This window comes from Tupaia chinensis, unplaced genomic scaffold (genome assembly GCF_000334495.1).
Source record: "Tupaia chinensis unplaced genomic scaffold, TupChi_1.0 Scaffold144276_1, whole genome shotgun sequence".
Lineage (NCBI taxonomy): Eukaryota > Metazoa > Chordata > Mammalia > Scandentia > Tupaiidae > Tupaia > Tupaia belangeri.
This window is the reverse complement of record NW_006204133.1, coordinates 6,040,400-6,055,390: the sequence shown is the minus strand read 5'-3', so window position 1 is coordinate 6,055,390 and position 14,991 is coordinate 6,040,400. Positions and strand designations below refer to the sequence as shown.

Sequence of the window (14,991 nt, the reverse complement as noted above, 5' to 3'; positions counted from 1 at the left end):
CATCAATGCTCAAATTCTGCTGGAAGAGTGGTCACTGAGCCTCTTTTGAAATCCCCTGTCCAACGTGGTGGACAAGAAGACGGCAATCACAAAGCAAGAAGACAGGTATGTCTGCAACCATCTCGTTCCTTTTAAATATTTGGATAAGATGAGAACAGCCATGAAAATGGATGGATATGGCATGGAGTTCTGTTAAAGGAGCTCTGGTGTAAGACAAGGACAAGCGCAGTAATGCTGTCCACCCCCCTCTCTCTGTGTCGTGTGTGCCGTACATGTCGAGGTTAACCCACAACTGCCAGGAAGGGAGAGCATGCCCAGAGTGCAGGGACCCTGAGGATGGAGCATTATTTAGCAATCCTTCCACGTGCAAGTTCCTTCCCATAAAATCTGACAGGAGAAGAGAAAGGGGAAAATGAGAATCCCTTAGTTAGAGTGCACTGGATGAAGGTACCCCAGCCCACGGCTCATCCCTGGTGATGTCCACTACACGCCCGGGGCCTTCCCGAGGACTGGCCACCACAGACGCCCCGAGTTATCGCGTTGTACTACAGAAGACCAATTGGGGTTAAAATTTTCACAAGTATGGCAGTAAGAACTGCTCTAAAAACCACCCATGTGATTAGACAAGCTCAGTTATCTGGAGTCAACTGTGGTTAGACTGAAAGTAGGGAAGGAATGGTGAGACATGCTGGGAACAAGAATTACGAGAAACAAGAAGAAGTGTGAGTGGAACTAGCATGAAAATACGTGTGTGTGCATGCACAGAGGGGAAAAATAAACTGTGAAACATCAGAAGACAGGCAACCAAGAGGCAGAGAGTGGACAGCAACAACTAAAACACCAAATCCGGAACGGAAGGCTTCACACAGAGGCCTTGTGCATGTCTCAGAGTGAGGGCCAAGAGCCTACGAGGAGACAACGGGAACTGAAAACCAGGAAGGAAGTTTCACAGAGAAAGCAAAACACCGTAGTATAACAGGTGGGCATCGATTAGGTAATAGGCCCCAAATCAACGGGAGATGGAGGCGGAGGGAAGCCCAGGTACATGAAGAGCTTGAGTACTAACAAGAACAGATAGGAAAGGGCCAGAAGAAAATTCAGGAAGGGACAAAGGTCAAATTCCCAGGCACAAATCAAATCACAACCCAAACAGCACACTGTTCACAAAGTTGCAGTTATGAAAGCTTTTCTTCCGGGAGGGTGCCATCTCATCTCCCTCCATGGGGAGCATTTGGACAAACTTGAGAGTCCCAAGGACAGGCAATGAAAAAAGGGATGTTTAATGTCACTTAAAAAAAATAATAATTACAGTAAATGCCTCCATTAATTTCTAAATTCTTTATCTGAGGAACTTCATGTCAACACAGCAATGCTTTTTTAATGGAAAGATGTTTAGAAGCATAGTACACTTAAAAGTATATTTAAATATTAAAATGGAACTTCTTTCTTCAAACATCTTATGGTGTTTCTATGGTCACTTGTCACTACTCTGCAATTCAAACAGAATTTACAACGGGGGGAAAAAAAATCAATGCACTTTTACATTGGCTGCTTGGCAATATTAGTGCGTGTGTCCTTTTCAATTAGAATGGCCAGAATCTTGTCTCAGAGGAAATGTTAAACCTATAAAGAAGTAATTAAAAAATAATAAAGGAAGAAAGAGCAAGAAGAACAAAAAATGACACATAGCTTACCATTTTTTTGACTTCAGCCGGGGAGGAGGGTTTCTGGGGATGAGAAACAGTGCTCTCATTGGATGCATGTCACAGAGAGCTGGGGAGAGGAGACGGCGGGTCAGTACGGCACTTAGGGCACTCATCCTGGCCTCCCAGGGCCTGCTCGTTACAACACCAAACGCTCTGTCCCCCTGTCTGGTGACACGCTTCACGTCAAGCAGTCGAGAATGCTAGCTATCAACTCTGAGGCATACCTTGAATCTCCCATTTAAAAATAGCAAAATATGAGCAGGGCAAGAGCAACAAAGGGAATAAACAATTTCAAATGGATACTGGAAGGTTTCCCTAAGTCCAAATAAATATTAATTCAAAGTCTAAAAAGAATGAATGTTTCAGTTGTTAAACCATCGATACGCGTGCCATGAAAACGACTGCATTTTCATAGGCCGTCAATGGGACTAGGTCGTGGAAGGCCTTCACGCAATGCGTGGAACACAGCAAGCACACTAAACTCTCTCCCTTCAAGGATGCGAACCGGTGGTCGTTTAGCTAGTTAGGCCGGAGAGAGCAAAAAGGTACGTGGGAAATGGAATAAATGCTGAGCGACTTCTGTGTGTAGTCCTGTCACTTGTCCCAGGAGAGGCACATCGGCCATCCATGTACACAGTGGTACGTCACCCTAGGCAAAGTGCACTCTCACTTGTTTCTTTACCTTCAAGAGAACCTTACAGGGCAGCGTGGAACTGGGGCGGGGTGGAGAGGCAGACAGTACTATTCCCATTGTGAAAGAAAACCAAGACAAAGGATCAAGCAGTACTTTCTTCGTCTGGATTCCTTGGAGGGAAATATGAGGACTATGTGGGGTGTTCACGGCAGATTTCCATTTCTGCATTGCGAACTAACTTAGAGTTGTCAATACATTTTTTTCATTCATTCAACAAATATTTATTCACCATCAACTATGGACCAAGCAGGTATACGTTCTTGATGTGTACCTCTCCTTAGCGAGAGCAGCACAAATGCTGTTCTCTCTGTGTCTAATGCAACCTGATCAAAAATCAACTCTGTGAAGTTCTCATTAGTTTACTCAAAAGCAGAAGCAAATACTCTTACCAAATCTCATAGGCAATACCAAAAACTTTTCAAAAAAATCTATAGGTAAAAAGTGATGCCTCCATTTGTAAAGTCAAAGCTTAATACTAAAATCTCATGTATTAGGACCTTTGTCACTGAACAGTAAGTTCAAGACAGAAAAGGAATCAATGACTACTTATTATCTAATCTCAGCATAATTTCAGGTCACACATGTGAATTCAATTTATATCAAAGAAAACACAGCCTACAGACCACCTTCTATTACAGAAATCTCTAAAAAGAAGAGTGCTGGCAAAGAATTCCTTTTACATCTAAAACATTACTGTCCAAACACCCCACTGGGAATGTTTTTATCCACAGGCTCTTCTTTCTGAAGCCTCGGGAATGGCTTCAGTTACATACACCTTGACTAAAAAGGAAAGAAAGATACTTACGGGGAGCACCTTCTGCCATCTCGATGGCAGTAATGCCACAAGACCAAAGGTCACTCTGCAAAAACGAAGCAGTGGGTTAGGAATACTGTATCGCCACCAAGGCCATCACTGACTCACATTTCTGGCTATTCATACAAATAAAATCAAAGCTTTCTTCCAAATGGGAGTTTGCCAGGAAATCAAAAACAGAAATACATATGTCGGAACACCTTAGAAATAAATGAATTAATTAATTAATAAAAATAAAATTGATTTGCTATTTAAAACGGCTCATATCGGTCCATAAACCAGAGGCTGTTCACATAACGGCCTCTCTCTCACAGTCCAATGAGTGCTCCCCTGTTCAAATGTATCTTCATTTCTTTACAAGCACTCAGTAATTCAACTTCTTGCCCAGATGTGTTCATGTTTATATTTGATGTTAACATCTCAAACTGAATTAAGATTTAAAAGCCAGAAAGCATTCTTGGGACCAGCAGATAGCTTAATGGTTACATCGGGTGATTCCTACATGGCTAACTGAGGTTCCAGTCCCGGACTCAGAGAATTGAAACCCATGCTAGGCATGTGTGCATGCGTGCCCAAAATCTCAAGAGGAGAATGAAGGAGAAGAGACTGCAGCATGGCCATCCTCCCTGGGGTGGCGTGGGGGTGTGTGATTTCTTTCTTTCTGTCTCTCTGGTGAGCACACGCACCCTATAGCAAAAATCTCTCCCCAAAAAACAGCCAGAAAGCATTCTTATAAAACATCCATGACTGAACTAACAAAGCCTTCCACAGTTTGATCATTTAAATCATCCTCTAAACACCACTGCTCTACCTTCAAACCCAGCTAGGAGAACACTAAAACGTTTTGCACATGGAGGTTTTTTTTTTTTTCCTTCCAGTTCCCCTGAAATATCAACTTTAAAACTTGAAATAAGCTGGGAACCAGCAGTTAGCGTAACTAGAGTTAGTAAACATTAAGAACATGTATCCTTGAGACCAGCAGTTAGTGTAATGGCTATGTCGCTGGACTCCCATGTAGTCGACCGCTGTTTGTGTCCCAGACCCGGTGGCTTAAAACTCACGCCGGGCGCATGTGCGTGCGTGCCCAAGATCCCGAGAGGAGAATGGAGGAGAAGGGATTGCGGCGTGACCATCCCCCCTGGGGGGTGATTTCTCTCTTTCTGGCTCTGTGTCTCTGTCTGTCTGGCAAGCGCACGCGCCCTACAGTGAAAATCTCTCAAAAAAAAAAACTTGAAATAAGTTTATTCCCCACTCACATAACAGGTTCTGTGAGAACAGCAATTTCCTGTTGTATTCACTTTTGTATCAGGTGGGCACTCTATAAACATTGGCGCAATGAAAGTCTTATCAGCCAGTACTTCTTAAAAGCCAAAGAGTTTAAAAGCAGATGACGGACAGCTGTTTCCATTGGCACACTTTGGCTTGTATGCCGCCCTAGCTAAGAAATGACGGGAGCACCCGGCGCCCCATCTCCTGGCGGAAATCTTGCTAAAGAGTATGTCTTTATATGAATTGAGTCCTTCCGGCTACAGGAAACAAGCTAAACTGGCATCGCGAAGTAGTAATCAGAAAATTGGACAGCTGAGCATTTTACAACAGGCCCAGCCTCTTCAGCAAGTCATGTACTGCAAAGGGAAGAAGAACATAAAACGCAGGGGAAGGCATACTCTAGGTTAAAAGAGCCTCAACAGTCAAACCACCAAGTACACTATCTTATCTGGTATTAGATATGAGTAATCGAGAATTCTGTTAGAAATTATCTTTATATACTTGGGTATAATATTATGGGTGTGTTGGAAAACTCTTTGAAATTTTAGAGATAGTTAATGATAGTTTAATGACATATCAGAAAGTGGGTAGTCGGGAAGACTGTAATCTATTTTAAATCCTCCAACAAATAAAAGTACATATGTACCATAAGCTTAAATTAAGACTCATTAACTGGATATTTGTAATAAATAATGAAATATATTGGAGACTAGTAAGATATAAGCTCCATTTTTAATACCATTAATAGGTATATTAACCTATGGATCTAGATCGATTCAAGCAAAGATGCTTTTGTTTTTTAAGTAGGTTTTTTTTTTTTTTTTGGAGAGGTTTGTGCCATAGGGCGCGTGCACTCGCCAGATAGAGAGACAGAAAGCGAGAAATCACCCCCCGAAGGGGGGGAATGGCCACACTGCAATTCCTTCTCCTCTAGTCTTCTCTCAGGATCGTGAGCATACATGCACACACGCCTGGCGTGAGTTTAAGCCGCCAGGTCCAGGACTCGAACCACGGTCGACTACATGGGAGTCCAGCGACATAGCCATTACACTAACTGCTGGTCCCAGTAGTTTTTATAAACATAGTCAACTTGAGTCAAATTATCAAATTTTATACGTGGATCGAAAATGTGTACTATTGATTCAAGCATCTAGAGGGCACTCCAAGAATTTAAATACACCATCTCTGTGTACTGCATCCAAGTTGAAAGGTCCTTTGGCAAGAATACTCTAAAATTCCAACAGATGAAGCTACTGCTGTATACTCTGACAACAGGTTTAAAAATTAAGTATTTGACTCTAAGATTCTTCGGGTTAAAAAGAACAGTTTTTATTCATTTAATCGATTCATGATGAAAAGACCTGTGCACAATTAAGTGATCCAGACTGCCCTGGAGTCCGTGCTCCTCAGTGAGATCACTTGCGATGCTGACAAAAAGACAACATCTAGGGTCAGCATGTGGCACAGAGGCTAAGGGGGCTGGATCCCACAGGGCCAACAGTGTGGTTCAAGTCTTGTACCGGTAGCTTGAGAAATACACTGGGTGTGTGTGTGCGCATGCATGCCCAAAATCCAGAGAAGGGACAGTGGTATGGTCATCTTCCATGGGGAGGATTTTGCCTCTCTCTATCTCTCTGTCTCTCTCCAGTGAGCGCATGTGCACTGTAATAAAAGTTAAAAAATAAAAAATTTTTTAAAGATATCATCTAAAAGCTGCCGTGGAAAATTTACATCCATACAGAGCACCCATGTCTTCCTCCCTGAAGAACAGGCAAGCCCGGGGATGGGCACTTGATAAGCAAAGCCCCCGTCCCTCCATAATACCGGTGAGCCGGCGAAGGCCCAGCATGCGCGTGAACCTTACTCTGTAGTCGTAGGTGGCGTCCGGGTTCTCGTCGCAGGCAATGACCTCAGGAGCCATCCAGTAGGGAGTGCCTATGAACGTATTCCTCCGCCCCACGGTCCTGTCCAACTGCGCACTCACACCAAAATCAACTATGAGAGGAAGAGAAGGGAAGGAAGAGTGGAACACAATTAAGAACAAGATACGGTAGAAAACAGCATGAGGAGGAGGGGGTCTTAGTACGCTGGAACGGCAGTGCTCACAAACACACTCCTTAAGGCCAGGCAATGGCAGAAAGGAGGACCCTTTCTACAGCAAAGCCACCAGGACGGCAAGAGCCTCTGCTCCTGCAGGGCCTGACCAGGGCTGCCTCCCTGCGCTTCCTGACAGTGACCAGCAGAGGGCCCTCTGGGTGAATGATGATCTCGGTGCTCTCAGAGAGCAAGCCTGCCACAGCAAGATCAAGTCTGAGAAAGCCCCGGGTCCAGAACTGGCTGAGAGCTACTTAACTTAGCTTCTTACAGGGCACAAACAGCCACATGAAGAGAAGAAAATCACAAAACTTTTCTTGGGAAGAAACAGTACTACATTAGATAAAGCCAATCGAGCTACTAGGTCATCGGGAAAGTCATGACACATATTTGCATAGAAAAACACGTCAAGCCTTTCTTGATGACCTAATAAATTGCAAAGAACACTACGCCCCAAGCTGTTGGGATTTCTACCGACTTTTAGAGTGACTTGTGCATCCTACCCAACTGAATGATGATGGTGGTCTAGAGAAAATCAAAGAACGGGATACAGAGCTGGCAGAAGTCCACGACCTCTCTCAGCACCTGCTGTCGCCCCAGGAGGGCGTGCGGGGAGCCTGCGGGTGCAGAGAAGATGCACAGGGCTGAGGATTGACCCTCTGGGTACAGAACGTGCTCAGGGAACAACCTGGCTCAGGGGCGGGCTCATCCACCGAGACAGAGATGCGCATGCCATGCAGTCAACTGACGCTTCCGCCAGCCCAAAACCAACTCAGCCAGCAGCGACCAGTCACTAAGAGACTGCTGAGGGACATCACAGGCCTGGCATGTGGAGCCAGGGCAGGGAACACACTCAGTTCACTGAGCGGTCACGTGTGAGGACAACGCGAGAGTGCCCCGTCTGTGGCAGCCTCCTCCTCCAAGACTCCCGTTAAATGCAGACACTATGGCAAAAAGGAACAATGGCAGTCTTCTTTTTAAAGTATGAATGTGACACCTGAGATTTTTGAAAGAAAAGTGGACTAGTTCTTTGTAAGGAAGCATAAACATGTTTTCTGATGTCTTAGTGGAAAAAACAATGCTACTTCTGTCTCTATAAAACTGACAAAACCATTAGATGAAAGTGGAATGGGAACAATTTCACTCTCAGCTAAGGGAAAGAAGAAACGTAAAAGACGGCAATAAAGAGCCAGCAGGCGCTGTGGTGTGGTTAAGGTGCTGGACTCCTACACGGCCAACCACAGTTCGAGTCCCACACCCGGCAGCTTGAAACTCATTGTCAGGCACGTGTGCGAGCGTGCCCATAATCCCGAGAAGAGAATGGAGGAGAAGGGATTGCCGTGTGGCCGTCTCCCAGGGGCTGATTTCTCGCTTTCTGTCTCTGTGGCACATGCACACACCCTGCAGCAAAAATCTCTTGAAACAAAACAAAATGAAAGAGATAGTAAAACCATCCCCAGGAAGACTCCACGGCCACTACCACTCACTCCTGCAGAGCTCGATCAAGCACCTCCTGCCCCAAAGGCTCTCTGCAAGGGACTGCCTAAGATGCTGGTGAGAAAAACAGGCCCCGTCGCTGCATGTCCAGAATTAATACTCTGGAAAAGGATGAGGAGAGTGAACAATACTGGGAACACCACTAGGACAGAAAGTAGCAGCAGGGCCTACGTAGATCTGCCGGTCAGAGAAAGCCCCGGATGATGAGAAAACTGCGACTTCAAAAGCGAGGTCACGTGTGCCGAAGGGAGAGCAGTACGACCAAAGGCCCCGAGGCAAGTTCTAAGCAGTCAAAAAAAAAAAAAATGACAGTAACAGGACCAGCAGATGGTGTAACGGATACATTGCGGGACTCCCCCATGGTAGACCACGGTTCAAGTCCCAGACTCAGTGGCTTAAACCTCATGTCGGTGCAAGTGCGTTCATGCCCAAGATCCCAGGAGGAGAATGGAGAAGGATTGTGGCATGGCCACCTCTCCTGGGGGAGGAGGGATTTCTTGCTTTCTGTCTCCCTGTAACTCTCTGTTTCTCTGGCAAACACTTGTGCCCTATAGCAAAAATCTCTCTTTTAAAAAAAAAAGAAAAATGACAGTAACTAAAGAAGAGAAGCATGAAGGAGATGACAGAATAGGTGGGAAATAACAGGAACCCACCATCCTGCATGGCTTCTGGGGGCCAGAGCAAGAAATGAGGACTTTATCCGAAGTGAGACAGAAGCCCTCAAGGGTCTACAAGCAGGAAGGCCCGCAGTCTGATCCCCAGTCCCCGCTGCTGTGGAGAGGGCTGAGCCGGGGGAGACCACAGAGGCGGTGGCTGGAGCTGGGTCCCCACGTTCCTGAGGAGAGCGGCAGGGAAGGCGGAGACGACTGAAGTCTCAGCCGCGCGCGGGGCAGGGTGCCGGAGCTCGAGCTCGCCAACGCGGCCACGTACCGAGTTTCACCTCTGCGTTCTCCGTCAGCAGCACGTTCTGGCCCTTGATGTCGCGGTGTATCACGTGGTGGATGTGAAGGTGTGCCAGGCCCTGCAGAGGAGAGACAGGCCCACGTGTGAGTGTTTTAACTCTGTGAGCAAACAGCCGGGAGCGTGCACGTGCGGGCCGAGCGTCTGGTGACCCTGCGTAGGAACATAAAAGCCCCTCCTTCGTGCCTTGGTGAGGCGGCGCCCACGCGGCCACAGAAAGAACCCTCCTTCCCTTCCCCGTCCGAGGGCTAGGCTCCCTGTGAGCACCACCGCCGCCCGCGAGCCGGGCCTCTGAGACACGCCCGATTACCATCTGCAGTTTCTCTGCTGTAATTTGTGCTATTTCTGTCCGGGGTGGTTCCTTTCCCACGCTAGACGTCTCTCTTCAGTGGGTGAACCGTGGGTATATTTGAACTAGTCACATCCCACAGGGAAAGCAAAGGGCCAGAGAGGGGGTTCAAAATCTGGCTCTTAAAACACTGGCTCGTCTTCTTCCCCTGCACAGGGACAAACTGCTAAATGCTCACTGATCTCTCCTCCACCCCAAGCTTAAAATGATTCAGCCATCAAAAGAGCTTTGTGTTCAAATAAAATATCTTTCTTTCCCAAAGAAACAAGCCCTCTGGGGCATCCAGCACTTTGTGATGACCCCGAATCTGGCAGGAAGCCTCAAGAGCATGTCTCTTACGAGAGGGGGAAGACGGACGAAAACACGTGCTCTGTCCAAACACGGCGTGAAAGCAATGCCTCGTCCCACACACTGTCCACTGCTCTGTCCTCCGCTGGGGCGCCCAGTGGATAGTCTGCCTTCAAGATACGAGCAGCCGGGGCTGGCAAGCGGCGTGGTGGTTAAAGGCACTGGACTCCCACATGGTCGACCACGGTTCAAGTCTCGGACCTGGTGGCTTGCTTTCTCACTTCCTCTCTCTCTTTCTCTGTCTCTCTCTGATCAAACTGAAAAATAATAATGATACTAATAATAAATAAAGTTAAAAATAAAATAATTATTAAAAAAAAAAAAAAGATACGAGCAGCCTGTCTATTCGGAAGTGGCTCAGGCCAGAGGGGCTGAGGAGGGGGTCCAGCTGATGACCCTGTTTAGTTTGTGTGTGGGTGTGTGTAGGAGCGTACTGTTATCACCCTTCCTCTGTAGAACATGAATTAAATACAATAGCTGCGTTAGGACATAGAATTCCTTAACGCAAGGGGTTTCTAAGGATTCATTTACTGTCGGACTGCGAAACGAATTCACTTATTTGATGATTCTGTGTGTATTTCACAACGCAGGGTAGGGACATGCAGGGTTACACAGAAAGCACTGGCTGGGGAAGAAACACAGGGTGGGACCAGAGGGTGGTGCACTGGTTGAGACACTGGATTCCAGAAGGCCGACTGCAGTTCGAGTCCCAGGGCTGGCGGTTTGCTTTCTCCCTTTCTCCCTCTTATCTCTCTGTGTCGCCATAGCGCACATGCCCTATGGCAAATTAAAAATAATATCAGGTCAGCGGCGAAGTCGGGACATGTTTTTCTATGCAAAAATTCATCGTGAGTTTCCCAGTAACCCAGTAATAATGAATAAAATTAAATAAATAAATATTTTTGAAAAAAAGGGTACCTTAGTGGTCTAGTCCCTCCTTTCAACAGGCAGAACTCTGAATTAGCAAAAGGAAAGACAGAAAAATGTGGCTTCCCTAACGCCTTATCTCTGTCGCTTTCATTCATTTCTGTTGGCTAAGTTGCACAAACCTCTTTCTTACCCGTAGCAGGATTCTCTTCCTGACAAACAGAAGCGTCCAGGTGCTCTCAAACAAACACAGCCCACCTGCACTCGTGTTCACTACCAGCAGCCAAGTAAGCATCTCCCGTTTCCCTGTCCCTACTGCTGAAGGATCACTAATTCTGCATTTAAAAAACTGCTGAAGGAGTATCCGACAGCCTGCAGCAATGTGAGTTATGACGACCCTGGGCAATGAATGTTTCCCAGTACGAAGTACCTGGCTGGGAGTGTCTTATGTTCAATTATCCCATGCCTTAAGTAAGGCCACAACGATTCCTCCATAGCACAGGTGCTGAATCCAAATACTTAGTAAATACCCCTTCCAACAGCAAATGAATCAATGTTTTGAATCTAGCAAACTTTTTTTTTAATTCCATCTCATTCCCACACTTAGTAGGAAATAATGGTTTCTAGCCAAATAAGGACCATTGTAGTGTCGAATGTGAACACAGAGGTGGGCTGGAACACAACAGCTTTGCTGATAAACCTTCTGGTCCAGAGGGTTTCAGAGGGCTGGCCCAAGAGAGCACCCGGCTGAGGCCTGAGGCCTGCATGATGAAGGTCTTCCCCGCCCTGAGGACCTGCACAGTGTCTGAACTAACAGCTGCCGAGAGTCAGAAAATGCTCTGCCCCTATGAAATGAGCTACCCCAATCTGCAGGGGCTGCTTCCTTCCTTTCCCCGAGACCTCACCCCCATCTAACTACCTTGCTTCCCTCCACCAAAACCAACCCTCTGTAACTCCTTCCAGAAACACACATTAGCGAGTGATACACTAATTCTCCCTGAGGCACTCGTTTTCAGCTGCTTTCAAGTTTTGTTCAGGAAAACTCCTATTCTAGACCAGATGCAGGCAAGGAAGCTCTTAAATGCCTACGGAGGTACAAAAGACTTGCTGCATCTCAAAAGAGGTCCATTCACCTTCCATACTCAAGCTGCTCAGAGCCCTCAAACAAAGGAGGCTTCCTGAAACCCTGACAGAGCTCAATGCTGGTAAAACAGTTAAACATACATATTACACATTCTATATAAATGATCGTCTGGGTGTACAAAACCATGTGGGCTGTATCTGCAGGCCGAAAATCACTTGGTCCTGAGGATATTTTGCTAAAAGCTAGCTCTCTGCTTGAGGAATCGTACTGGGTTACAGGCATGGAAGGCACGTATGTGCATGTGTTTAGAGAACAACGGCGATGCTGTATTTACAAGGAGCTGGCGATGCACCTCTGTGTTAAATGATTCATACGCACTTAACTCATTTTATTCAACAACAGCAATTTCATAGGGTTGGCATCTAAAATGTACAGATCAGAAGATTAAGTCCGAAAGCTGAATAATAGACTTATCCAGAGACGTAGCAGAGACAGGGCTCACAGTCAGGTCCAACTAACGCGAGGGCCCAGTCTCTTAGCCACTGCTCCATCCTGCCTGCCATGCTGAGAGCTCTAGTCACTAACATAATAAATACGGCTGCCCATGTGCTGATTCTTGTACAGCAGTAAAAGCAAGACACCTAGTTTCCCACTGTTAGGATCTGCTTCCTGCATTAACAATTAAAGGTAAGACCCTGGTGTTTCAATGAAGGCATTGTGTGTGACGGTGAGAATATGGCTCTCCCTCCACCTTACCTCCCAATCCACTGATACCGGCTCTCCCTCCACCTTACCTCCCAATCCACTGATACTAGCTCTCCCTCCACCTTACCTCTCAATCCACTTATACCTCATCTTAAGGTATAAGTTTTCAAGGGCTCTGTAAAATATCTAAATAAACATAAATGTTTTTTCTAGGAATTCTAGGTGAAATTGTTTAATTCTACAGTGCGTAGAGTGACTCTACCTATAAATAAAAAATAAAATAACTAGCTCAAAAGACTTTCTTAGGGGTCAGCAGGTGGCATGGTGGTTAAGGTGCTGGACACTCCCACATGGCCAACCATGGTTCTAGCCCTGGATCTGGTGGCTTGCTTTCTCTTTCTCTCTTGTTAAATTAAAATAAATGAATGAATGAATAAAATTAAATAATTTTTTAAAAAAAAATGCTTTTAATTAGTGGGAAAAGTGTAAAAAACTGGATTTCAGGTTAGTGGGGGGCAAGATGGTTAAGGTGCTGGATTCCCAGGTGGTCAACCATGATTCAGTCACAGAACCAGCAGCTTGAAAATCACACCAGGCATATGTGGGTGTGTGCCCAAAATTTCAAGAGGAGAAGGGAGGAGAGACGACTGCAGCACAGCCATCCTCCACCCCTGGGTGGGGAGAGAAGGTGGTGATTTCTTCTCACTTCTCCTCTTTCTGTCTCTCTCAGGCCAACGCACACACCCTACAATAAAAGGGGGGGAATGCATTTCAGCAGTTCAAGTCCACTGCCTTTATTTTAAAATCTGGAGTGTAAGATGCAACCAAGTAATTTATGGATGAAGTACAGAGGAAAAACTGTGAAGGCTCAACGAAGGAAAAAGATCCACTGGCAACCACACGCATCTTTTCAAATAGAAAAATCTTAAATACTTCCTGCTGCTGAACGGCTTTCCTACTGAAAGGAACCATTTAAAAGCTACTCAGATAGGAGTTCAGAAACTTACTTTGCAATTATTAGCTCAGCTTTTCAATGGGCTGTAAATAACATTCAACACAAGAACTTTGGTTCATAAATATTTCAATAGATTCTAATAGCTACTGCCAAAGTCCACACGATAGTTTTGAAAACTAGCATTAGTATTGATTTATAAGCTCATACATGGGATCCCTATCAAAACAGTAGAGATTATTTCACTTCCCCTTCACTCTGGTTTCCTTTTAAATTCCAAAAGAAAGCTGCCATTAGGTATGTGAGGACGACCTGGAAGATAAATCAGAGAAATAGAGAGAACCTATCTTTGTGAAGTCTACCTTTGTTAGACACTTGCATGTTCCAACCAAAAAGGAGCTTAAAGTACCAATGCTACTGGCTATACGGAACCCTTGGTCGTCAGAACAAGCATAATCTCCACAGGTGTAGCCAACACAAAGAGACGGTGGGTGCCAGGCAGAGGGGCGTGGGACCATGGGACCACAGTGGGCAGCACCATGTGTGCGCTCCTCACCCTCAGGATCTCCCTGGAGATGTAAGCGATCCAGTCTTCTTTGAGGGTGTTCCCCTTGGTGTTCTTCACAAGGTCTGTGATGGACCCGGCCCCGCAGAACTCCATCACAAGCTACAGGGGAGACAAAAAGCTTTGTGACTGTCACAGTCCCGACTTCAGAGCAATCGAGAGAACACTGCAACTGTCCTCTCTCAACCTGAAGACCTGGGCCTGTCATCGCTTGGGAGTCACCCAAATTGCCCAGAGCCCAGCATATTCACCGTGTGTATCTGGTCCAGGAGGCTGGGGTGTGGGACATCCTACAACACACCCCCAGTATGATGGCTCTGATGGGCTCATTTCTCTTAGAAGCACACGGACCTGTAAGATGACCATTGGTCCCTCATCACTGCCCACTTTCCAGATAACTGCCTGATACTCCCTAAATACTCCCTAACATCCTTCTTCTTTTGCATCAAAACTTTTCTAGGGGTTGGTGGAAAAGCCATGACTTATTTTTTCTGTGTTTTTCTATGCAAAAATGCACCATGACTTTTCTAACAACTTACTATTTTTCACATTTTGTGATACACAAACTATCGTATATTAACTAGGTTTAATGGAAAAGAAAAAAGCTATTTTTAAGCAGTTTATATACTTTTTTAAATGCAATATTTGAATAATATGATTACGCCTATATTTTTAACATACCTAGAAAAAACTGAACTACTTTAACTTTGATTGAATTTGGACAAGGGAAGTAAGGGTACTTTTTTCCCCTTCTACTTTCTTAACTTTACTAACCTCTTCTACATTGGACTTTAGAAGAAGCCATTAGAAAAAGTATTAATCTATCTTCTGGCTTCCTAAGTTCAATACCTCAAGCATCAGTAATGTGATAACCACAGATCTGACATATATCAGGGTCACTATCTCGAACAGAAATATCTTTAAGAAGAGATAAGGCTGGGGCCGGCAGGTGGCATGGTGTTTAAAGGCGCTGAATTCCCATATGGCGGAATGCAGTTTAAGCCCCAGACCTGGCAGCTTGCTTTCTAGCTTTCCCTTTCTCTCTTGCTCTGGTCAAATTAAAAAAATAATAATAAATGGGATTAAA

The 14,991-nt window shown here is 45.5% G+C and overlaps 1 protein-coding gene across 20 annotated transcripts in view; it reads right to left on the bottom strand.

Annotated features, from left to right (window-relative positions):
• Window positions 1–14,991, bottom strand: part of MAP4K4 (mitogen-activated protein kinase kinase kinase kinase 4) — a gene marked incomplete at its 5' end in the record, with an annotated part of 213,826 nt that overhangs the window by 61,380 nt on the left and 137,455 nt on the right. For all 20 annotated transcript variants that reach the window (XM_014583398.2, XM_014583401.2, XM_014583405.2 and 17 more), the window contains 5 exon segments: window positions 1,695–1,773; window positions 3,206–3,260; window positions 6,348–6,478; window positions 9,005–9,095; window positions 13,896–14,006. In XM_014583398.2, coding sequence (XP_014438884.1) covers window positions 1,695–1,773; window positions 3,206–3,260; window positions 6,348–6,478; window positions 9,005–9,095; window positions 13,896–14,006 — 467 coding nt within the window.